The following is a 22,875-nucleotide window of genomic DNA, read 5'->3' as shown; positions in this document are numbered from 1 at the left end:
CATCCATTCTATATAATCTTTCAACCTTTATCAATTTTTATTATAAAACTTTGATTCCAACATTTTAAATTTTTAATCATGAAATGAAGTAGAAGATCTATTATTTTGCTCCAAAAAGTTATATACATGATATTAATATTTAACTTTTGTTTTTATTTTTCCAAAACAATTATATAAAAAATAGTACAAATGTTTTAAAAAAGAGTGCCACCAATGTAGTATATCATAGTCTCACATCTTCCAAAAATAAAATTCAAGAAATGGGGCATAGACTACAAATAAGCAGAAGAGCCAACGATCCCCAGGGCCAAACTAAATAATTTAATAAACAAAGACAAATAGACAATAATGGCTAATTAGAAGTTAGAACTTATATTGCACCATCAAAGACATATACAAACCCATTGCACCTACTAGGCAAAATCTTAGCAATACATATGCTTTCTGCCCAAACCTTCACTAATTAACATTTTATATACTACGTGCGATCTATAGGATCATACACATATCCTAATTCCAAGATACTTAAGAGAGTCAGCTACCGTGGAGATACATCTAAGCAAATGGATTAACATGATGAGTTATTATGCTCGTCATTGCTGGCAAGCTCAGATTCACTAGGCGGAACAATCCTTTTACGCAACAGTGTCTCAATGACCGGGTACTTCCTTTTCCTGCCACCTCTAGGCCTTGACCAGATTTGCTCATCAGATTCTTCAAAATTTCCCTGAACACAGACAGGTCATAATCCAGAGATAAGGTATTGTCTAATGCTGCTGTAACATTGGCTTATGATGAAGATTATTAATTGGCTCGAGAAGCAAGAGCTCTTACGCGAGTATAGATGTGGCACCCAGTTTGTTCATGCCTGTTCCTCACGTGTTTGAACGCAAATCTCTCATGACAACCGGGCATGCCACAGACAAATGGTTTTAGTTCCAGGTGCACAGCCTTTATATGTTGATTGAGATTTGATGTCTGTACAAGAGAAGGGAGTGTGCTGAGAAACCCTCCAACAAGTACGTTGACAGATAATTGCAGTTACCAAGGCAAATGTCCAAGTGAAACATGCTTAATATTGATGAAAATTTTTGTTCACAAGATGAGTTCAAGGAAGAGGGGCACATTACAAGTAGATGGGTTTTGGAAGGGAAGGGGCTTACATTTGAAAATGTTAGCATGCAGCCCTTGAAACTACATTTGATCCTCTCCAAGGAAGGCCCTTCTTCATGCATGCGCATGTGACGCTTGATGTTTTTCTTTAGCTGCTTTGTGCCACATTGATCACACATAATGTGTTGATGGCAAGACCGAATATGCTCCTTGAGGCACTGCTCATTGGAAAAGTATTTCATACAGCCTGGTTCTGCACAGAATGCCTCCACCGAATCCAGCTTAACTGCATTAAACCCAAACATAAAAAATGAATAACATATGTTACCATCAAATTATAACTTGATTGCATAGTAATCAAAACAAAAGTAACTTACCATGAGAATCCTCATGCTTTTTCAATTTCGAGAGATATTTAAAGACCTTCCCACATCCGTGCTCTGAGCAGACATGTTGCTTAACTTCAGCAGAAGCAGATTCATCATGGAACTCCTTGACATGTCTTGTCATATTACCCTGTAACGTAAAATTCTTATTGCAGCCCTCAAAAGTACATTCAAACAGTTTTCCTTCATGCTGAAGCATGTGTCTGGTCAAGTGACCTTTCCTTCTGTAACTGGAGTGGCAGTCGTCCAACGGGCAAATAAAAGGCCTCTGCAACGAAACATACTTATTATCAGAAGATAATCGTGCAGAACTTTCATAGGAGCTTTCAATATAAGGGTTTTTGATCTACTCCAACACGGAAACAAAAGAATCCCCAAACCTCACAGAATAGCAAGCGTGACTGAGGCACACTTGATGGAGCTTCGCAGGCAGTCCCCTGCCTGGTACTGATCCATTCAAGGTAACATTTTCTGCCTCTCGCATTTTGGAGTTCTTTTATTTGGGATCCAATGCTTCACACTCGGAGTTCTGCCATACTTCAATCTGCAAAAGGTTACTTTTTTAGTGACCCAGATACAAAGAAGCACATAGACAAAGTAAACCGTTCACCGCAAAAACAAACCTTCTAAGATTGCACATAAATTAAGAAAAGAGATTATTCTTAGATCCTGTATCCTCCAGTAACACAGTCGATAGACTTTAAGCCAAACGAAGAAACAGATTAACTTGCTTTATCAAAACATAATTCAACAACACAATATAAAATACATGTGAAGGTATACTGCAAGGAAATTATTATATTCAGAACAGAACTCAATTGAAAAACTGACCTCGAGTGAATGGCTCTGCATATGCTGCTTCAGAAGGGCAGGTTTCCGAAAGCTCACACCACAGTGTTCGCACACATTCAGTTTCTCGCCATGCTCCTTTTCTTCGTTCAGCTCCTTCTTACTTTCTTCCTGCAATTCACAAAATCCCTCATCAATTAACAGAATTCAACAGTAAATTGCTTAACTGCATAACAGAAGATGGAAATTTCAAAACACAATCCGCAATAAACTCCATCCTCCAGTACCATAATTCAGATCTTAAAAACACATAATCAAGCACACACCTCGTGGTGAGTACGGATGTGAGCGGCGATCAGAGTTTTCTTCGATCGGCAAATTCCGCAGAACTCGCAGTAATATCTCCTGATGTCTCGGAAGATTGCATCGCGCGCTTTATCTACTTCGTCCACCGCCATCGAAGCTGTTTAGGTGTCGATTATGACAAGGGCGAGCTAAAAGAAGAGAGAGGTTAGGGTTGAATATAATAGAAACGAGAGGGGTAATTTTGGAAGAGAGAGGTTAGGCTAATAGAGTACATAATTGGAAACGAGGGGTAATTTTGGAAGATAGTTATTTTTATACAAATCGAACTCTTAAATACTGTGTTATTACGTTTGACCCCTCTGAAAGCCGGAATTCGTATATTGGACCCTCAAATAGACACTGCGGATGCCGAGCAGTCCCTGGCGGGAACTAATCCAAAAATCGCTATAAACCCCTCTCTCTCTCTCTCTCATCAGTCACGCCAACACCTCACCTCTCGACACGATGCCTTCTTTTCCTCAGCCAGGCACGGTCACCATTTGCGAAATCAACAGGGAACTAGGTAACAATTTCTCATCACTGTACCTCATTTTTGCAAACTTCATTTATAATGATTTCGGTTCCGCATTGGTTCTTAAAATTTGGCTTAATTTCCACGCGGTTACGGCAGACCACCTGGGGGATGATCAAGCGAATGATACCTACTCTAAAATACTCGTACTCCATTCTAATCGTTCTTTGCTTAATTTTTTTGTTGTATACTAGTGGTTTTCAGGGCTGTGATAATTAGTTGTTAAATAATTTGATGTATACGGCCTATTGATTGGTATAATTGCAGGGGAATGTATTCAGTCCGATCCAATTCGAATCAGAGAGCTTGTTGGGGGTGGGGACTGAGCAGGAAACAGTTGAACGGAGGAAGGGTAATTTGGGCATTCCATCTGCGGTACTAGAGGCTCTGTTCGGTGGCTCTCTCAGGCCTCTTTTGCATCCCGCCGATGTAATTATCATCATAGATTTGCAATCTTTGTGCATAGATGCTTGCTTTCTAGCACTAATGTGCGTGCTATAGTTATTTATAGTTATCGAGAGGAGGGCAGTGGTTAGATGCAATAAGTGTTAATACTTCTGCTATCTGTTTTTACTTTCAGGTTAAGATCTTAAATGGTATTGATCTTCACAGTGTAAGTTGACACGACCACAAACAGATTTTAGCATTTGTTTCTTCACAGCATCAGGTGACGCTTTGTGACTACAATGATTCTGCTAAGTGCTGTGAAATTTCTTGATGGTGATTTTTGGTTGCTCCTCTGATGCTTAAATTGTCGTTGCACTTTGATCCTATCTTAAGTGATGTCTTTTCTCCTTACTTTTGTCATCTACCAGATGGAAAGGTTCATTGCGTCTTGTCCCATGAATCTCAAAAAGATGTAAAAATTCTTGAGTGGAAACCAAATGGAGGGAAAACCCCTTCTGTTGCATGCAAGTGAGTCCCACGAAAATAATCTGTTTAATGTATATTTTGTTTATTCATTTCGACTTTGTTGTTTAATTAAAATCTGTAACTTGGTTTTGTTGTTGTGGTTTTTTATTATAGCGGTGGAATTTGCATTTGGGCTGCTTCTTCTCCCGGTAATGTTCCATCTGTAAGATCTGGGGTGACTTCGAACCCACTTTCAAGGGGCTCTGTGACATGATGGACTCTGGTAGATTTCCTTCAGAGTTCTGATTCTGAACATATTACTGCACTTTCATGGAGTCCTGATGGAAGATATCCATAAGAACTATATATAACTGTCTATTTGTTGGTTGAAATTTCTGTTAAATGTTGTTCACTTACTCTGACCCATTTTGACCCAATTTGTTAGTTGAACTTTTGTTGTCTGTCATTCTGTCTTCTCAAGGGAAAATATTATATGAATCCAACATTCTGCATATTCATTGACTTGGTTTTACATGTTTAGCTTCAGCTTCATATGAGAGTTCATCGTTCACCATTTGGGATGTTTCACTAGGTACATGTCTTCTTATCAATCTCTATTACAAAACAATCTGCAAAATGCAAAAGTTTTGAAAGCATCGTAGAACCATAGTTATAGACTTCATGCATGCTTATATCATTCTTCTTATGTCTGATTTCTTCCTTTCAACGACAGGTCTGGGCACTCCTATTCGAAGGGGCCTAGGTGGCATATCATTGTTAAAGTGGTCTCCATCAGGAGATTATTTTTTTTCTGCAAAATTGTACTGTGAATTACCATTTACCATCTAAATTGATTTGCATGGTATTTAGTTTTTGAAGATACACATTATGCTACCAACAAATAACGATTTGGAGTTGCCTTTTATGATGCAGTGATGGAACATTTTATCTCTGGGAGACAAACACATGGACATCGTAACCATGGTCCTCAAAGAATGGGTTTGTCACGGTTCGTGGATAATCTGTTATCTAAATTAGTGATATTTATCAGTTTTATTATATATTCATAGAATCCATGTTTTAGTGTTAGGAATGTTAAACTGTGCAGCATCTTGTCTGACCTTACCTCCCCCCCCTCCTTTAAACATCTTTTATGGAATGTCTTGTACTCAGGTGACTGACGTTCAAAGTCTCGTAAATACAAAAAGTTATTTACATGCTCTGGATTTATAATAAATGCTCGTATTCTTATTGATGAACGAATTCAGCAAGTAAATTCTTGTTTTGTTTCATCTAATTGTTGGTGATAGGGAGCAACATGGGATCCAGATGGCTGTATGGTACTTCTTTCTTTTTCGGAATCCGCATCATTAGGTTCCATTCACTTTACATCCAAACCTCCGTCCCTAGGTATGCATTCTGTAACATATCCTGTAATTGATCTACTTTGTCATTGTGTGTGCTACTATTCTGATTGAATGAAATTGCTGTTTGTGTGGATTCTTAATTAGATATCAGCACCAGACAATAATTCTCGTGCATATCTGTGATCATGTTGTGATGTTACTAACTCACTATCTCTTAAGATAAATGCATAATAAGCGTTTGCATAAAATTTATTATTTGGAGAGTCACCAATGCAAACAGATACTCAAGGAACTTCCAGGCTGCTCTTAGTTCCTTAATTTGAATATTATTCTTTTTTGGTATTATAAATCTTTACAGACATGCTTTTGGTCTTTGTTGGGTAGCTTATCTAACTTTCCAAGATATATTTTGAGATGACATTTTTATCATATTTGATCTATTGTCTCAATTTTTCTGAAATGGTTATTGTTTGAGTATACATTACTTTTTTCTGAGACCTTTGACTTTTAACCTCGTTTTTTATTTTCAGATGCACATCTTATACCAGTTAATTGCCAGAGATAAAATTGTTGACCGACAGGTACAGAAATCTTTTAACTTAGCTGTATATACTTGCCAATTTGCCATGTTCTCTGGTTATCAGGTGATGAGCAGTTTAGATCAGCTTTCAAACAATATCATTTTTTTCCTAATACTGAGATAATGCTTAAAGGGATTTGGCTTTATATGCATACTGATACTCGAAGGCCATGCAATCACTAAATTTGGCTGATTGTTTACTAACTTTATGCCATTATTCTGCAGCCAGGTCATTGAGAAGATAGCATGGGATGCTTCAGGAGAGAGATTGGCGGTGTCATATAAAGATGGTGATGAGCAATACAACGGGCTTGTTGCGGTATTTGATGTTAAAAGAACTCCCTTAATTTCAACATCATTGGTGTAAGTTGAAATCTTTGGATTTTATGATTCTCTTATCTCTCTTTCTAGTTCCTTTTCATTATATATTTAGGTTTGTTTTCTTCATTGCTCAAAAAACCAAAAATTTAAACATGTTATTATGGCTGCAGTAGTTTTCTGTTTCGAACTTTCTGGATGCTTGTATTTTGTTCCTAAACATATTCTTTTGTGTATTTTGGCCAATCCAGTGGGTTCATCTGAGGTCCTGGGGACAATCCAAAGCCAGTGGCATTTTCATTCTACGACAAATTTAAACAAGGGCCATTGCTTTCTGTGGTTTGTCATTTTCCTTCGCCTTCATCTTTAACTTCATTTGGTGTGTTATGCATTGGGCTATTTTTAGATTGTGAGGTTTATGTGAACGTATTAAATTGATGTGTATGCTTGTATAAGCTGTTCAGGAGATACAAACTGCATAATGTTCTAGAAGTGTATATTAAAGCTTATGTGTCATTGAATCTAAACAAACAACACAGAGTTGCTTTTATTCCGGTGGGGGGTTATAGCTGCACTATCTTAATTCTACCACATCATGAAACCATCTCAATTAAATATCTTTATCTTGCAGTGCTGGAGCAGTGGATTTTGCTGCACCTACCCTCTTATATTCCGTTCAAATAATCTACCATAGTTGAGGTTTGAGTTTGTTTGCCCTTCTTAATATGATTTCCCGCTATAGTATATCTGTTCACTTAAAAGATGATCGGCGTTCGAATTTAATGTTATTGCAAAGAGGAAATCTGATTCATCTATCACTTCAACTTTTGATCCAAACTGTAGAGATGAACCGAAGATGTCAAAATGTAAATTACCAGAACTTAGTGGCTGCGTCCAAGCAAAAATACGGTTAGTATAGCTATTTAAATTGATGATTTTTGTCGCTCCAGTTTTCCCTACACAAGTTCTGAAGTGTGGTTTCTGATTTCAGGTGCTATTTAAATTGATGGTTTTTGTCGCTCCAGTTTTCCCTACACAAGTTCTGAAGTGTGGTTTCTGATTTCAGGTTATGCAGAGATTGCATGCAATGATCTTTTCAGTTCATCACCAAGGAACTGAAATGAACAATCTATGAACTTGATAGGGCATATTCGGGGAGATGCTATATTTTCTGAGACACTGTTAATTAAAAAAAATACCCATTTAAGGGTACTAAGTTTTGTTGTAAACTGATGTGATCAACTACACTCTGAATTTTTGTGTAAAACTTAGTAAGTTCTTATTGTAAGCCCCCTTTCATGCGCTTTAATACAACATTCAGTAATCATGTTATGAATTGCTACTTGTCATCGCCATCATCTTATATCTTCCATCATCTTGATCCAGATTGGCCAGATATTCAGTGTCTTAAAATCTCAAATAACTCGTGACTCATAGACACCATTAGATCCTGCATCTTGAATAACATTTGATTTTCGCAGCAAGTCAATTGAAATGAAACAATATGGAGGTATAACAAATGTCATTTTGTTGCTGGCATTTTTGAGTGCGTTTATAACAGGCGAAACCTGCATGAATAAGAGTCTGGCATTATTTATCGTGCCTAAATTGAGATGATGACAACATGAGTTCGTTGAATGTGAAGAGGTTCAAAGTTATGCATCAAGAATTTAGATTTTTATTTTTTACCTTTTTGGGTTCTTTGAACGAATTTTCGTCCTTCACATTAGTGGATGTTAGCGTAGTCAATGTAGAGCCTGCTGGTTCTATAGACTTGTTGTCCAATCCCTCGACAGAAAGCTTCAGATTCACTCTGTTGCCTCCAAAGTTCACAACCTGAACAAGGTCTCATGTGCAAGCCGAATAAAATATGAGATGAAATATCATTCTCTCAATTTTGAGTGCGGGAAACTGTTGTTACCTTTACTCTGATGTAGCTCCTGCCGCTGTCTGCATCAGTCCAAGAAATTGCAGATGCGGTGAGGGAGGAAGAAGGCGATTGCAGCGTGGAATCAAGAAGGGTGGCGCCATTTGAAGCCTTGAACAAGTGCTGCATCCAGTAGGTAGGTGTGCCATAGAGACCTTTGAAGAGTTAAAAACTATTGCATCTGGATTGAACCTCTGATCATTGACATTCACAAACAACGGCGCACTGCTCGCCATCTCAACAACGTCACTGCAAGATAAAGACAGTTGCACGCGTCTTAATCAGTTGAAAACAGCAGACAGAGACATGCGAAGAAGAGTTGTGTCAGTACCTGTTTCTCTCTAGTCCTATGAGAAAACTGGCCTCAGCTAGTGCTTTCAGCAGATTTCCCCTGCCAGCTTCGCCTCCTGTGACAGCGTACTCGCTCACAAAAGCCTGAAATATGGCCGAGAACACGGGTGAGAAACCTTTGCAGATAACGAATCAGAGAGTTAAGAGACGTCTCAAACACCTTTGGTCCATTTCTTGAGGTGTGATCGAAGTTGTGAGCCATCGAAAACATGGAGTTTGCATTTGCGTAGACCTTCACCATGGCCAAGAAAAGGATCAGATTATTGTATAAAGGTTATCATTACAGTAATTGAATTTTTCCTCACATGATAATCATACAAATATGCTGGATGGTCCAACACTGCAGCTGAAGCATCACAGTTTGTGATGATCTTGATATCTGGATAGGCCTCTTTTATTGCATTGTAAAACTTCATGTAGCTCCCTAACACGTTGCAGCAACGTAATAAGAATATAAACGCAATGATGTATGAATGTGGGCTAGAGCTGTAGCAGGCCTACCGCGATAATTCTTTTTCCAACAGTCCTGATTTCCAGCAGCAACATACTGCAGATCAAAAGGCTCAGGATGGCCCATTGCTGCCCGGGCAGAGCCCATTGTGGAAGACGCGTCTCCTCTAGCAAACTCAATCGCGTCAAGAGTATCCTGCACAGAAGGTATGCCTAAATGGTTGAACTAGGAAAAACTTCAAACGATGTTTGTTTGGCAAGACTCTTACTTGCACAAAGGGCATAATGAGTGATGTGTCAACTTGCTCATTTCTGCTAATTCCTATGCTGCGGAGTTGTACACATACATCAAAGGTTCCATCAAATGAGAAGGGGGGGGGGGGGGGGGGGGGAGGGAGGAAGTACTTGTAAGTACTCAAAATAACCAAGTCCATCATCAGTCCAGTACTGCCAAACATCATTGAAACGACCCGGTCTCTCTTCCCATGCGCCTATAGTTTCTCTCCATCTAAATGCGTTCATCAGGCTGTCTCCTTCGACATACGAGCCACCTTTCAAGAAAACACACCAAAGTCACATTCTCTAGCAGTTGAAATTCTATTAACAGTGGAAATTGGATATCTGTTACACATCAAGTACCAGGAAATCTGATAAATCCCGGCTTCAAAGCAGCAAGCATGTCGAAAAGATCTTGTCGAAATCCATGTCCCTGAAAATGGAAGATATGGACAACAATGAAAACTTCAGTTTTTATATCATTTTGAATTGCATAAAGAAATGTGAAATCACTCTCACATTGTGAGTGTCCAAAGGTAGTGCTGAGACTTGATCAAGCCATATTGTTGACCTTTTTGATGTTGTCAGCTGCAATCTTGAACTAGCATCTGATCCATACGCTTCCAACACCATCTCCATCTTCTTCCACTCTGCAACGTCGTCGTCCCTGCACAAGCAGATCAGAGCTTAAGATACTAATGCTGATGTATGTACTCAAAATCAGCAAAATATCAATTACTCTCTCACTTTATATCATATGTGGCTAGCCTCTGCTCCTTTGAGCCAATGAATGACACAGACATTTCAATCGGTTGCAACGAACGGACATAGAATGCCACTCGGTACCTCTTTCCTTTCTCAATATTCTGAAATAAAACATAAAGAGGAGATCAGACACTATGACTACAATATGTCACAATTTTGATCAGAAAAAGTTTGCTGATTTCTTTGATGCAGAAGATGTTTCTTACCATTCCCCAATATCCCGGATTATAGACTCCAACTCCTCCTGCTGGACAGATGTTTTCACCATCAACGTCACAGAGCACCTCCATTTGAAGAGCCACCTTATTTTTGTCGAAGCAGGATGATCTGTCCGTGGATACTAGAATTGATGTTTCGTTACCAATGATGGTCCATGGACTAATATTTGAAGGAGTATTTGGACCACCAGCTTCAAAACCTGGAAACGTAGATCAGTGTCTGTGACTACTATACAATATTGTTCTCTCATTAAAACCTCTAAATTCTATCTTCTCTTACTCTCTCTTTCTTTATGATCAACTGACCTCGGTTGCTGACAAGCTCTGCCCAAAGCCCACCGGCCCCGGAATGGTTGATCTCCTACACAGCATCCTCAAACAGTTAACTAAAGATTTTGTGCTCGACTATGCCTCCCATTTCACAACACCTCATTTTCTAATGATGTGATGCACTAATTATAGACATTTGTATGAACATAAAAGATAGATTATGTTCCATTTAGGCAAGTTTAGTACTTCTCTAAGCATAGAAAGAAAAAAGTTTATTCCTTCTGTTGAAATACAATGCAAAAACTGACCTCAAATGCCAGTCCAAACATCCTCTGTGGAATCTTCTTTGCAGGACTCTGAGAAGCATTAAGAGACAACGATGCTGTCTGTGTTGCATCGGTTACAATTCCATGAGGCTGAAGGTAATAAGTGGTGATGACCATGAGCGAGAAAGCCAGCACTACGCAAGCTGCATATTTTGGCTCCATATCTCTTGCTCGACAGATTCTGAGGCCTAGTAAAACCTGCACGATGCAATGCGTTACAGAAAACAATGTCAACAAACAGCATAAAAAGCAGAAGCACTTAAAGCAGAATAAATGCCCAAGAAAACACCATTTTCATAAAAAAACAGAGAATCTAAGGCAACATTCCATTCCATGTTCACACTGAGACTAGAGTCTAAAACGGTTATAGTAATAATTGATTTCAATAGAAAACTATCATTTCAATAGCCATAATATCTTGTAAAGAGATCATACATGTTCATAACAAGAAAGTAGGCAAATGAGCGTTGACTTTTTCAGTGTGAAAAAAAAAAATGTGTAGCAACAGAGAGGAGATCAAGAATTAAGAATCTGAGCAGAAAAAGCCCATGATAAAAAAACATCAGATATTCTTGCTTCATATGGGATCACTCCAAATCACCTGATCATTCAGAAAAATTGAATCTTGAATTGTGGGTTCTGTTTATGGAGTAGAAAAGTCTATCAAAAAGGAAATATCATTTCGGTTATAACTGTTGCCTCAGAAATTTCTGTGTTTTCTAGTGTGGGTTTGTGTGTGTTTTGATCGTTAAGAATGTACTAAGTGGCAGTTTGATCTTAGTTATCGTTGCTTGAAGCAGCATAAGTTTGGAAACAATTGCTTGAAAGTTTCTTTTTTGGTCCCACTTATCATTTTGCTCAATAGTGATTGTTTCTTGTACCCACACAACTTATCCATATTTACTCAATACTACTATAGTTTATGATTTTAGAATATTTATGAAGGGCTTATGATTAACATCTACAAGAATTTTGCTATGTCATCAATCATATCATATATAGATACATTTTTAATCTAATTTGAATACTCCGTCCTCCCATAAAACTAAAAACACTTTCCTTTTTCGTTCGTCCTCTAAAAATAATTTATTTCCATTTATGCAAAGTTCTTCCCAACTCATTAATTCTATATATTAATTTATTTACAACTTATACCACTAGGGTTTATCATTAAACACTAATAATAATGTGAGTCCTACTATCCACTAACACTATTTTTTAACTGTGTCATCCCAAATGTTCCTATTTTTATTGAATAGAGGGAGTATGATTTACTATTCCTTTCGTATTAAAATGTGAATTCAATTATATAAATGAATGTAGTTCACTATAAAAAAATCACTCTTTATTAGCGGACAATTCAACTGTCAAATGTCATAATTTTGATGGTTAGTTGCGAATTAATTCGATACCGTTATTAATTTTCTCGCCACAAAAAAATTAGCAACATACTCAATCCTCTACTAAAATTGTTATTATTATTTATAGTAATATATTCAGAACAAATCATAAGATTCATACTGAATAAATTCAAAATTACTTTGTTCAAGAGAGTCAGACAACCCATGTATTTATTGGACTTTCAATATTCGATTAATGTACGAATCTCATCTAGTTCACTACAAAAAAATCACTATTTGTTAGTGGACAATTCGACTGCCAAATTTCATAATTTTGCTGGTAAAAATGGTTAGTTACGAATTAATTTGATGCTGTTATTAATTTTTTCGCAAACAAAAAAGTTAGCGACAGACTCAATCCACTACTAAAATTGTTATTGTTATTTATGGTAATATTTTCATAGCAAATCATAGAGTTCATACAGAACAAATTCAAAAAATTACTTCGTTTAAGAGAGTTAGAATTAGAGAACCATGTATTTATTCAACTTTCAATATAATTCATTAATGTATGAATTTCATCTACATCCCTAAATTATGTCGTATATTGTTATACAATTACATAGAAATAATTCCCACGGTTAGACTTGATATTCTTAATTTATTAAGAGTTAATAGCTTAGTATACACACGATATTCTACATAATGCTATTCCTATAATTTTTTTTGATGCTACTCCTATTACATAATTATATAGACGTTATTATGTCACTTACTAATACAAGAATTTCAGAAATATATTTCACTTATGATTATTACTAATATTCACTAGAAATACTTCTAGAGCACGGAGATACGGAAATATACATAACGCTATTATCACATTAAATAGGAAAAAACGAAATAGAAAACACACTGAAAAAAAGCTACTCTCCATCTTCAGGTGAATTTTCCCTTTCAAGATTCAAGATTTTCTTTCTCTTTTTTGTTTTTCAACCGAAGAATTAGATCTTGGGCTTTTGTTTAAACCCAACAAAATCGTTTTTTGGGAACAGATGTGTTAATTTCTCCTTTTTTCTACAAGTTTTTGTTCCATCCACAGATGTCAGTGAAACTTTTTTGTTTTGTATTTGGCATAAAGATCACATTTTTTTGCAGCTGTGCGTGTTTATTGCTGCGTCGATTCACCCAATCTTGCTAATTTTGTTATCGGGTTTTCAAGGGTTTATGTCAATTTTAGGGATTTACTGTTCACTCCGTTTGAATTAGATTTTTCAAGTCTAATTTCTGATTAAATGCTTATGCATGATGCAGGAAGCCGGTTCTCGCTGCAGTAAACTTCTGTGGTGGTGACCATTCTGAGACATGGATCCTTTATGGCAACTCATTTGTTAATTTTATTCTTGTTAGTTTTCTGCAAAATCTCCGTGTCGAACAACGGTGTTGTAGGTTTGTGCTAAATTATTAGGTTTTTAGCTGAAAGATTCCATCGTGATTAGATGGAACAAGGTTTTAACTCTGATCCAAATGCCTCTTCTGCGCCAATTGATAAGTCTAGGGTATATGATGTCAAGCCTTTAAGAAGCCTTGTCCCGGTTTTCCCGAACACTCCGGGCATGACTTCTATTTCAAACCCTAATCCAACTCCTTTTGTGTGTGTTCCGCCTACTGGTCCTTTCCCTGCTGGAGTCCAACCATTTTACCCGTTTATGGTTTCAAATGGCTCTCAGACTCGAAACCATTCGGCCAATGCTGCTTTTAATGGTGGTATACCAGATCCGGTTCCATTAAACGCGTTTAGGACCCCCACTCCGCAGGTGAATGGAGGGAGTAGTCGGGCTAAGAGGGCCTACAAAACTCCTGGTTCAGCATCTGTGGTTATCGAGGATGATGGATATAGTGATGCACAGGATCAAAGTGACCAATATGTGAGTGGATTTGGCACGCATGGTACTGATGCAGACGATGCTAGCCATTCGGGTAAGAAAAAAAGGGGCCGTCCGAAGAGGAGAGGAGTTGGGAATGGACCAGAGATTGATGTTGAATCAGTTGCTAATAACATCTTAACCTTGTTTAAGCTTAAAGATTTTGATGAGAGTAGAAAAGCTAATGGTGACAAGGATACAACTGCAGCTGTGCTATTGGTCTACGACTTGATCCGGAGAACGCTTACTCAACTCGAGGAAGCAAGTGATACTTCTGGAGGTGCCCGACGTCCAGACCTCAAGTCTTCGAATCTTATGATGACCAAAGGAGTGCGGACAAACAACCTGAAGAGGACTGGCCATGTACCTGGGGTTGATGTTGGAGATATCTTTTTCTTCAGAATGGAGCTCTGCTTGGTGGGTGTACATGCTCCGAGCATGGCCGGGATAGATTATATGAGTGTCAAGGTCACCGGAAGCGAAGACCCTATAGCAGTCAGCATAGTTTCTTCCGGAGGTTACGATGATGATGATGGGGATGATACTAATGTGTTGATCTACAGTGGTCAGGGTGGAGTTCAGAGGAGAGACGGCCAAATGTTCGATCAGAAACTTGAGAGGGGAAATCTTGCCCTAGAAAAGAGTCTGCATCGTGGTAATGATGTTAGAGTTATAAGGGGTATCAAGGATACTAGTAATGCACCTGGTAAGATTTATGTGTACGACGGTGTTCACAAGATTATTGAGTCGTGGGCGGAAAAGAATAAATCTGGTTTAAATGTGTTTAAGTATAAGCTGATAAGGCAACCGGGGCAGCCTGAAGCTTACTCACTGTGGAAATCAATTCAGCAGTGGAGGGATGGGACTGCTGCTCGGCCCGGCCTTATTATTCCGGACCTAACTTCAGGCATTGAGAGACAGCCTGTGGCTCTTGTAAACGACACTGATGGGGAGAAAGGACCTGCTCATTTCACCTACGTCGCTAGTCTCAAATACTCTCAACCTTTTCCGGCATCCAAACAATTTTCGGGTTGTCGTTGCTTAGGCGGATGCCAACCGGGCGATAGCAGTTGTCCTTGCAACCAGAGAAACGACGGCCTGCTTCCCTATTCGGCTGCAGGAATTCTTTTAACTACTAAACCAGTGATACATGAGTGTGGTCAGTCTTGTCAGTCTCCTCCAAACTGTCGAAATCGTATATCTCAGGCAGGTGTAAAATTCCGTCTGGAGGTTTTCAAGACGAAGAACCGGGGTTGGGGTCTTAGGTCATGGGACCCTATTCGTTCAGGGAGTTTTATCTGCGAGTATGCTGGGGACATTGTCAAGGTTACTGCAAGCGATTTTGAGAATGCAAATGATGACAGTTACATCTTTGATGCTGGTCGCTACTACGAGCCACTGGAACGCGTTTATGACTCTAATAGCGCCAAGAAGGCCCCCTTCCCTCTTGTTATAAGTGCTAAAAGCAACGGGAATGTGTCCCGTTTCATGAACCATAGCTGCTCCCCTAATGTGTTCTGGCAGCCGGTTCTGCGGGAAAGTGACAGTGGAATTTGTCTCCACGTTGCTTTCTTTGCCATACACCACATTCCTCCAATGCAGGAGCTGGTGTACAACTATGGGATACCTGCAGAAGCAGACAGAGGGAGGAAGAAGTGCTTGTGCGGATCAGTCAAGTGCAGAGGTCACTTCTATTGACCATCTCCTGTGGTGACCGATGAATCTCTCGGTGCTTGATGCTTTGAAATAAAGGTTAGCTATGGTGATTACCCTTATTTTACCTTGGTTAATGCATTTCAATACTGGTGTCCTCTATGCTTTCTGTATGCACTTCCCATCGTCTACGTGCTTAGAACTTGCATAAATCAAGAAAAAAGGGTGTTGGGCCATTCCTTAATTTTTTTCAGTTATTGCCAATGCTTATTATGCCTCAGAAATATGCACCTTAAACAAGCTACATAACACATGTTCTTGAAAGTGTGATTGTCTTGTCCGTTTGATATGATTTTGAATGAATCCTACATGCTCCCTGCGTCCTTCCCTTGCCCGTTTGGCGGCCATTTCTAAAACGCACGTGGCTCGGTGATGAATCAAGCAGTGTTTAGACTAATGTAATGCCTGCAATGATTTATAGGTTATGGTATAAGCTTGAAGAAATGTGAAAATTTTCCCATGCGGCTTTTCTCCGACTCCCGTCTCTCTCTCACTGTGGAAGAAAATGGCAGGAAGGAGGTGGCCTCACTAGGTGTATTATCAGCATCTGCAGATATGCAGCTGGACTGGTTGTGTTGTGTTGTAGAATCTCTTTAGTTTGCTTTCCTATGTTGTAGGATTCTGCAGTTAGGCAGACTTGTTGGAAAATCATTATCTCTTTTTTTTTCTAGCTACCCTTATGTTTAGAAGTATTTATGGCTGTTTTTGCTCTTGATGGATGTTTACCAAGACTCAAGAGTTTGGTTGTTTTGGATTTTGCAGTATTTAGGGCATTAGGAATCCATTTGGTTTCCGTTATTGCTCCTCAATGGATGCTATGTTTATTATTATCTCTTGTTTGCTTGCTCTTTTCTTAAAAACTTTGTCCGTGATAATGTATTTCGGTCTGTTTCCACAGTGCCAAGATTATATTTTTCTCATGATTATCAATCTCACTCTTACCTTTACTCTTATGGTGTTATTCAGTTATAATAATTTATTATTTATTATCATATGATTATCCATTTAGGATTAAGTTGTGTAATTATTTTAGTTAGAGAAGGTGACTATGCCTGATTATCATTAGGCTATCGATGTAGGATTCAATCTTATGAATCAAACATTATATATATTGTGAAATATAATCTTGGCAACCAAACTGCTCTTATGACTGCCTAGATATAATTATTATAAATGTCTTATTTTAAATGTATGGGTGATTTTCACCACAGTTGATCCACAAAACCAACCGTTCCAACTTCCAACAATAGTCTGTCCGTAAAGATCAAAAGGGCAAGACATTGTCGGAAAATGTTTTGCTTTTGCATAAGAGAATGTAGAACAGGCAGCTAGGGAGCCTGCTTTTAGAGGAATAAACACACAATTGTTTGTTTCTTCCTCTACCCACAAACTCCTTTCACAAAATCTTGTTTTTTCTTCTTTTTCATCATTAAACAGACAAAACAAAAACCCAGAAAAAACGAAAAAACAAAAACAAAAACAAAAAAACAAAAAAAAGGAAAATTTTGTGTTATTTGTGTCAATTGGGAGGGATGAGAAATCAAGATTTTGTTGCTGCGCCCCCAAAATGGATGGGGCCTCCAACCCTGACGAAGAAGAGGCTTTATCAAGTTTGGAAGGGTAGAAATGTAATCAATTTCCTATCTCTATCTTCATTTATCTGAAATGTTTTGTCATGTAGTCTTAGTATATGAGAAATGCATCAACATGGTCTATAGTTCTTCTATAATATCTGAGGGAAAAAAAAGATGTTTTCACTTTGCTCATTAAAAAAAGGATCACAAACTATAGAGAATTTCATTCTTTTCTTACCATAATTCAACTCAAATTTGATCACTGAACTAGTCTCTTTTACAGAATGCATCATCCACATAGTATCTGCATTCATTACAAATTCACAAAACTGCAAACACAAATAGTTTTAAGTTTCTTGTGTTTTTGCAGATATTTTTGTGTGGTGGGAGATTGATCTTAGGCCCTGATATGCGGTCAGCCCTGCTAACTACCATCATCATAGGGGGGCCTGCATTAGCATTCTGTAGCAAGATGTATCTGAAAATTCCGACACGAGACTTGTCTTCCGGTCATGCTGTGTCGATTGTGGGACTTGTCCTAACACTTTTGGTGTGTAGAAACAACTATTCCAGTAGTGTTGTTGATGAGGATGGCTTAACTTGTGTATCATTGCAGGATTTGATCTTTCTCTTCATCACATCTACGAGGAATCCCGGGATAATTCCTAGGAGCACAAAGCCACCTATCTCAGATAACGCGTCATTAAGCTCCTTCCCATCCATAGAGTGGATTGCTGATGTGAATCCAGAAGTGAAACTGCCAAGAACAAAGGATGTCGTTGTCAATGGCCACACGGTTAAGGTCAAGTACTGCGATACTTGCTTCTTGTACCGTCCACCACGCGCATCACATTGCTCGACTTGCAACAATTGCATCCAGAGGTTCGACCACCATTGCCCCTGGCTGAACCAGTGCATTGGAGCTGTAAGCACCATCTCTTTATTCTTATTCGTAAACGGTCTAAAAAACTTCAAGCTCGTGTGGATTTTGTTGGTGCAGAGGAACTACGGCACGTTCATCTTGTTCATAACAACCTCAACAATCTTGTGCATATATGTCTTCACATTCTCTTTCTTGGACCTCTTCAAAAAATCCGGTTGGACGTGGCGCCTGTTTTCAAACGACGTGATGCTGGTTTCCCTCATCGTCTACAGCTTCATCGCAGTCTGGTTCGTTGGAGGGCTCAGCCTCTTCCATTACTACCTCATCTTCACCAATCAGGTTAGCCACTCCCTCTTCACACTTGATATGTAGTACACTACAAGTTGAAAGAAACATCTCAAAATACTAACACACATGTTTCTAGTAATTTTCAGACAACATATGAGAATTTCCGAGGCCTGTACGGCAAGAGGGAGAATCCATACAACATAGGAGCGATCAAGAATGTAGAGGAGATCCTCTTCTCCAAGACGACGCCATCTCTTGTGAATTTCCGGGAATGGGTGACCGAAGATGAATGTACGTTTGCAGAATCTGTGACCAATAGATACGGTGGCAACACCAACGGACAGATAGACGTGGAGCAAAGCTTTTACGGCAAGGATGGGAAACCACTCCCAAAATTTGTGGACATATTTGAGGAGAATCCCAAGGTGGACAGTGGAGGTAAGTCAGCAACTGATAATTTCTTCCTTCCCTTCGACGACGATCAAAGAACTGGCTCCTCCGACGATGAGATCTCGCAAAGAACATTAATGGCTGTATCTCAAAGAATGATGTAAAATTTGAAATTCCATTTTTCATGTCCTGTTTTGTGGATTGTCGATGTGATACAATGATGTGCTCATGAAAAAAAGAGATGGTTGTGTTCTAACTTCTAAGTGTGTTCGTGTTTCTAATCTCGTATTTTATTTCATCATATTTACGTTGTTGTGTATGACTACTACTCCTAATCACCTTGTTGGAATGTCTGAGGACTCTAAGTTGATTCTATTTGTTCATAAGTATATAGTTTTGTTTTGTTTTGTTTTTTAGATTAGTGATGATAACTTTTATTCGATACCACAGTATATTCTTTATTTATATTTTCTTGGTATAATCAATTAATTTATCTTAATAACTAAGTGAGTCTTTGTTAGGTTGATCCAAATGAAACCCCAATAGAAAACAAAAGGCAATGGCCACATATGTGCAGATTTAGTAAACAATAATTAATCATTTTTGTAGGACAATATTAAGAAAAGCATTTAGGTCCAATGCTTCATGATTGTATTGATTCAATATTTAAAATTTCTTATTGCACACAACTAGCTCGAGTCAATTCTAAAGTGGCAAATGATTTTTCTCTTTTTGTAATCAAATATGGGTATTATTAACACTTGCAATAAGAAAACATAGATTACTTAAATTGTCAAAGGAACTAAGAAAGTGTTTCCAACTTCATAAGACCAATATCACATTAGTCCTAGCACGTTTCGGCGAAAACATTTCGGTTAGTAAAAATTAAAATAAGCATTAAGGCACATATTTTGATATATTTCATATCTGCAAAATGTCCATCTATAATGCAGGCAAAAAAGTGTTGTGCCTGCACGTATCACTCAACCACCAACTGTAATTAAAAAATTTAATTGATTTTATTTGGTATCACAAAAAAATAAAACGATTAAATTTTCCGTATTATTTTGAAAATCTAAAGAGAACATATAGTTGGAACTGCCGCCCCAGCAGAGAAACAGAACCTCTTTAGAGGGAAAATAACTGAAATTCTTGTTAGAGAAAAAACATTAATTCCTAAAAAATTCCGTCTTTGAGACAGAAACAGAGAACCAAACGGCAGCTGTTTTCTGATCATTTCCACTCTCATCCCTCTCTAGACAAATCTCATTTTCACTAAGTTCTTGTTTCGCATAAATGATCAAGAAAGTTGAAAATTTAAGTGCTTTTAGATAGTTCATATGTTGGCTGTTAGCAAGAAACAAAAACAGTTTTTGATCCAAACCAGAATTTGGAAATTGAGAATTTTCAGCAGTTTATTTCTCTGTTTATTTCGTTGATTGAATAATATATGGAACCGGAGAAACACGAGCCACTGAGGCTCTATCAAGTTTGGAGAGGAAGCAATGTAAGCCCCCTTTCTTACATGTTCTGTTTTTGGCTGTTCGTATTTATTGTGTTTGATAATTCGTCCAAAAGATAATTTCTTGATTTTGAATGCAACTCTGTTTTGAGCCAATAATTCAACTCTGTTTTTTGGTTCTATCATAATTTCATGTCATTGATGATTGGAGTTTGTTTCAGTTGCACCAATCATACTAACCAAATTGATCATCTTAGATGTTGAGTTTTGAATATGATAAACTTTCCATACTTTCAAGATGGAATTTTGGAGATCCCTTTTCTTGTTTAGCATCATGTATAGTTAAAGCATTATGACTGCAGAATAGGAAGAATTGACAGTTATTGTTGGTTGAATCATACAGAGGTTCTTCTTTGGAGGGAGATTGGTTTTTGGTCCAGATGTATCTTCTTTGTTTTTGTCAGCTTTCTTGATCGCTGCCCCTGCGCTTGCATTTTGTATAAAGGTCGTATTTATCATCAGACATCGCGTTAAAGAAGACAAATCTGTCGTTTCATGGTATCCCGTGCTTATAGTAGCGCTTGCACTCACCATTTTGGTAAGCTACCAATCCAAACTGCCTCGGGTTTCATGTTAGAATCGAGCTTTTTGTTAGTCTCACTATATCGATGTTTTTGCAGGATGTAGCCTTCCTTGTCCTAACATCTTGCAGAGACCCTGGGATTGTGCCAAGGAACACGAAGCCTCCCGAATGTGATGATTCATTCGAGATGAATACCCCTTCAATGGAGTGGGTGAATGGCCGAACACCTCATCTCAAACTTCCCCGGACAAAGGATGTTGTTGTCAATGGACACGCGGTGAAGGTGAAATTCTGCGACACGTGCTTGCTGTACCGCCCCCCTCGCGCATCACATTGCTCCATCTGCAATAACAGTGTCCAAAGATTCGACCACCACTGCCCGTGGGTTGGGCAATGCATTGGTTTAGTGAGTATCCGTACACATTCTTGACCGCATCCCATCACTTCACCATACATTTTCACTTCTCCTAATCCACACTTACTCGTGTTTATGAAACAGCGCAACTATAGGTACTTCTACATGTTCGTGTCAACGTCAACCGTCCTATGCTTGTTTGTGTTTGTGGTGTCGTTGATCAACATTGTCCGAGCAGATGACCATCTCTTGAAAGCCATGTCGGGTGATGTTCTATCAGTGTTTCTGATACTCTACTGCTTCGTCGCTGTCTGGTTTGTTGGTGGCCTTACCGTTTTCCACTTCTACCTCATCAGCACAAACCAGGTGACCTAATCCAAAATTTTGAATTCAAGTAGCTAATTTTTCTTCAAGTGGATTTTGCTAAACACCTTCGTGTTTTCGTGCAGACGACGTATGAGAACTTCAGGTATCGCTACGACAAGAAGGAGAATCCATACAACAAAGGGATGATCAAGAATTTCCAAGAAGTCTTCTTCTCCAGAATCCCATCATCAATGCTTGATTTTCGAGCATTTGTTGAAGACGATGAGCTGATGATGACTGTAGCACCCACAGACGACGATCCTGCTGAAGACATCACGAGCTCAAAGGAGAAAATCGACATTGAAATGGGAAACAATATCGGAGAGGAAAAGAGCATTACACTTCCTGAGATTCTGCTAAGCATAGACTATGGTGGCATTCATGACAACCTTAAGCACAAGGTGATTGAGAGAGAAACAGCTTCCGATTCAGACAACTTCGTCGTTCCTGTTGATAACAAAGTTAAGGAAACCACAGCTGCCCCTACGATTGATGCTGAGGAGAAACACGATGACATGAAATCTCAACAGAACACAACATTGGACTGATCATAAAAACGCGATTCTAAGTGTTAAGCTCTGCATGTACCAGTTCCGAGTCGACGCTTAGCTACAGATATGTACCGTTTCTTTGTGCTAATCTTATCTTGTACTATTACTAAATTGGGGGCTTATTCAGAGGCGTTCTTTATTTCAAATTGGCAGTTTTTAGTTTGAAAATCGAGCTTTTTTTTGCGTTTCTGGGAATCACATTTGCAGTAACAAGTGATGATCATAGGATGATAGTGTTGAGAATAATGCAATGCAAGATCTTAGATGTAACAGTATCTCTAACTATTTGTCGCAAAATCACATGTTTCATTTGATCATAGTCTGTCTTAAGCTCCATTTTCTACTCTCTAGAAATGAGTTTCTAAGGCATCTCTTTCTACCAAGGTCCGAGTTTTGATCTGTGTCTTACTTTACATCTCAACGAAAATGTTTGTACTAACTATATTAATTATTCAAATTACTAAACAAAAAATATAAACGTGTCATGAAATTAAGTTTTTTCTGAAAATGGTGAGATTTGTGGGGAGAATATCATTTTCGTGTTATGCTTGTCAATTCATGTTTTTCTCAAGGACATAGT

General features: G+C 38.3%; 4 protein-coding genes and 2 pseudogenes across 4 annotated transcripts; 4 read left to right on the top strand and 2 right to left on the bottom strand.

The window, feature by feature from the left end:
* Positions 1 to 353: 353 nt before the first annotated feature.
* On the bottom strand, positions 354 to 2,891 carry LOC121751684 (transcription factor IIIA-like). The gene is made up of 6 exons (XM_042146486.1): positions 2,615 to 2,891; positions 2,331 to 2,459; positions 1,491 to 1,767; positions 1,164 to 1,399; positions 835 to 978; positions 354 to 727 (listed from the first exon to the last, which is right to left on the bottom strand). Exons 1-6 carry the CDS (start codon positions 2,744 to 2,746, stop codon positions 569 to 571), a joined length of 1,077 nt encoding a protein of 358 aa, XP_042002420.1. The 5' UTR covers positions 2,747 to 2,891; the 3' UTR covers positions 354 to 568.
* Positions 2,892 to 3,028: 137 nt separating this feature from the next.
* LOC121751686 lies at positions 3,029 to 7,618 on the top strand (annotated as a pseudogene).
* On the bottom strand, positions 7,433 to 11,663 carry LOC121751682 (annotated as a pseudogene).
* A 1,360-nt stretch (positions 11,664 to 13,023) lies between these two features.
* On the top strand, positions 13,024 to 16,673 carry LOC121752105 (histone-lysine N-methyltransferase, H3 lysine-9 specific SUVH1-like). The gene is made up of 3 exons (XM_042147000.1): positions 13,024 to 13,148; positions 13,520 to 15,882; positions 16,265 to 16,673. The coding sequence occupies exon 2, from the start codon at positions 13,705 to 13,707 to the stop codon at positions 15,826 to 15,828; it is 2,124 nt and encodes a 707-aa protein (XP_042002934.1). The 5' UTR covers positions 13,024 to 13,148; positions 13,520 to 13,704; the 3' UTR covers positions 15,829 to 15,882; positions 16,265 to 16,673.
* Positions 16,674 to 17,164: 491 nt separating this feature from the next.
* On the top strand, positions 17,165 to 19,149 carry LOC121751312 (probable protein S-acyltransferase 1). The gene is made up of 5 exons (XM_042146031.1): positions 17,165 to 17,471; positions 17,788 to 17,967; positions 18,034 to 18,342; positions 18,418 to 18,639; positions 18,735 to 19,149. Exons 1-5 carry the CDS (start codon positions 17,376 to 17,378, stop codon positions 19,140 to 19,142), a joined length of 1,215 nt encoding a protein of 404 aa, XP_042001965.1. The 5' UTR covers positions 17,165 to 17,375; the 3' UTR covers positions 19,143 to 19,149.
* A 1,279-nt stretch (positions 19,150 to 20,428) lies between these two features.
* LOC121752607 (probable protein S-acyltransferase 4) lies at positions 20,429 to 22,292 on the top strand. Its single transcript, XM_042147728.1, has 5 exons — positions 20,429 to 20,485; positions 20,844 to 21,038; positions 21,121 to 21,429; positions 21,523 to 21,744; positions 21,828 to 22,292. Exons 1-5 carry the CDS (start codon positions 20,429 to 20,431, stop codon positions 22,290 to 22,292), a joined length of 1,248 nt encoding a protein of 415 aa, XP_042003662.1.
* Positions 22,293 to 22,875: the final 583 nt, after the last annotated feature.

Source organism: Salvia splendens, chromosome 10, assembly GCF_004379255.2.
Source record: "Salvia splendens isolate huo1 chromosome 10, SspV2, whole genome shotgun sequence".
NCBI lineage: Eukaryota > Viridiplantae > Streptophyta > Magnoliopsida > Lamiales > Lamiaceae > Salvia > Salvia splendens.
Note: the sequence above shows the minus strand (reverse complement) of the source record. Positions and strands in the feature narration are given on the sequence as shown.

What these genes read in the sequence shown, in the direction of transcription:
- LOC121751312 (XM_042146031.1), top strand. Translation starts at nt 17,376, where the DNA reads ATGAGAAATCAAGATTTTGTTGCTGCGCCCCCAAAATGGATGGGGCCT. An exon ending in GACTTGTCCTAACACTTTTG is followed by an intron (nt 17,968 to 18,033) that starts GTGTGTAGAAAC and finishes GTATCATTGCAG; the next exon opens with GATTTGATCTTTCTCTTCAT. An exon ending in ACCTCATCTTCACCAATCAG is followed by an intron (nt 18,640 to 18,734) that starts GTTAGCCACTCC and finishes AGTAATTTTCAG; the next exon opens with ACAACATATGAGAATTTCCG.
- LOC121751684 (XM_042146486.1), bottom strand. Translation starts at nt 2,746, where the DNA reads ATGGCGGTGGACGAAGTAGATAAAGCGCGCGATGCAATCTTCCGAGAC. An exon ending in AAAGCATGAGGATTCTCATG is followed by an intron (nt 1,400 to 1,490) that starts GTAAGTTACTTT and finishes GGTTTAATGCAG; the next exon opens with TTAAGCTGGATTCGGTGGAG. An exon ending in GGTGCCACATCTATACTCGC is followed by an intron (nt 728 to 834) that starts GTAAGAGCTCTT and finishes GTCTGTGTTCAG; the next exon opens with GGAAATTTTGAAGAATCTGA.
- LOC121752105 (XM_042147000.1), top strand. Translation starts at nt 13,705, where the DNA reads ATGGAACAAGGTTTTAACTCTGATCCAAATGCCTCTTCTGCGCCAATT.
- LOC121752607 (XM_042147728.1), top strand. Translation starts at nt 20,429, where the DNA reads ATGGAACCGGAGAAACACGAGCCACTGAGGCTCTATCAAGTTTGGAGA. An exon ending in AAGTTTGGAGAGGAAGCAAT is followed by an intron (nt 20,486 to 20,843) that starts GTAAGCCCCCTT and finishes TGAATCATACAG; the next exon opens with AGGTTCTTCTTTGGAGGGAG. An exon ending in CGCTTGCACTCACCATTTTG is followed by an intron (nt 21,039 to 21,120) that starts GTAAGCTACCAA and finishes ATGTTTTTGCAG; the next exon opens with GATGTAGCCTTCCTTGTCCT.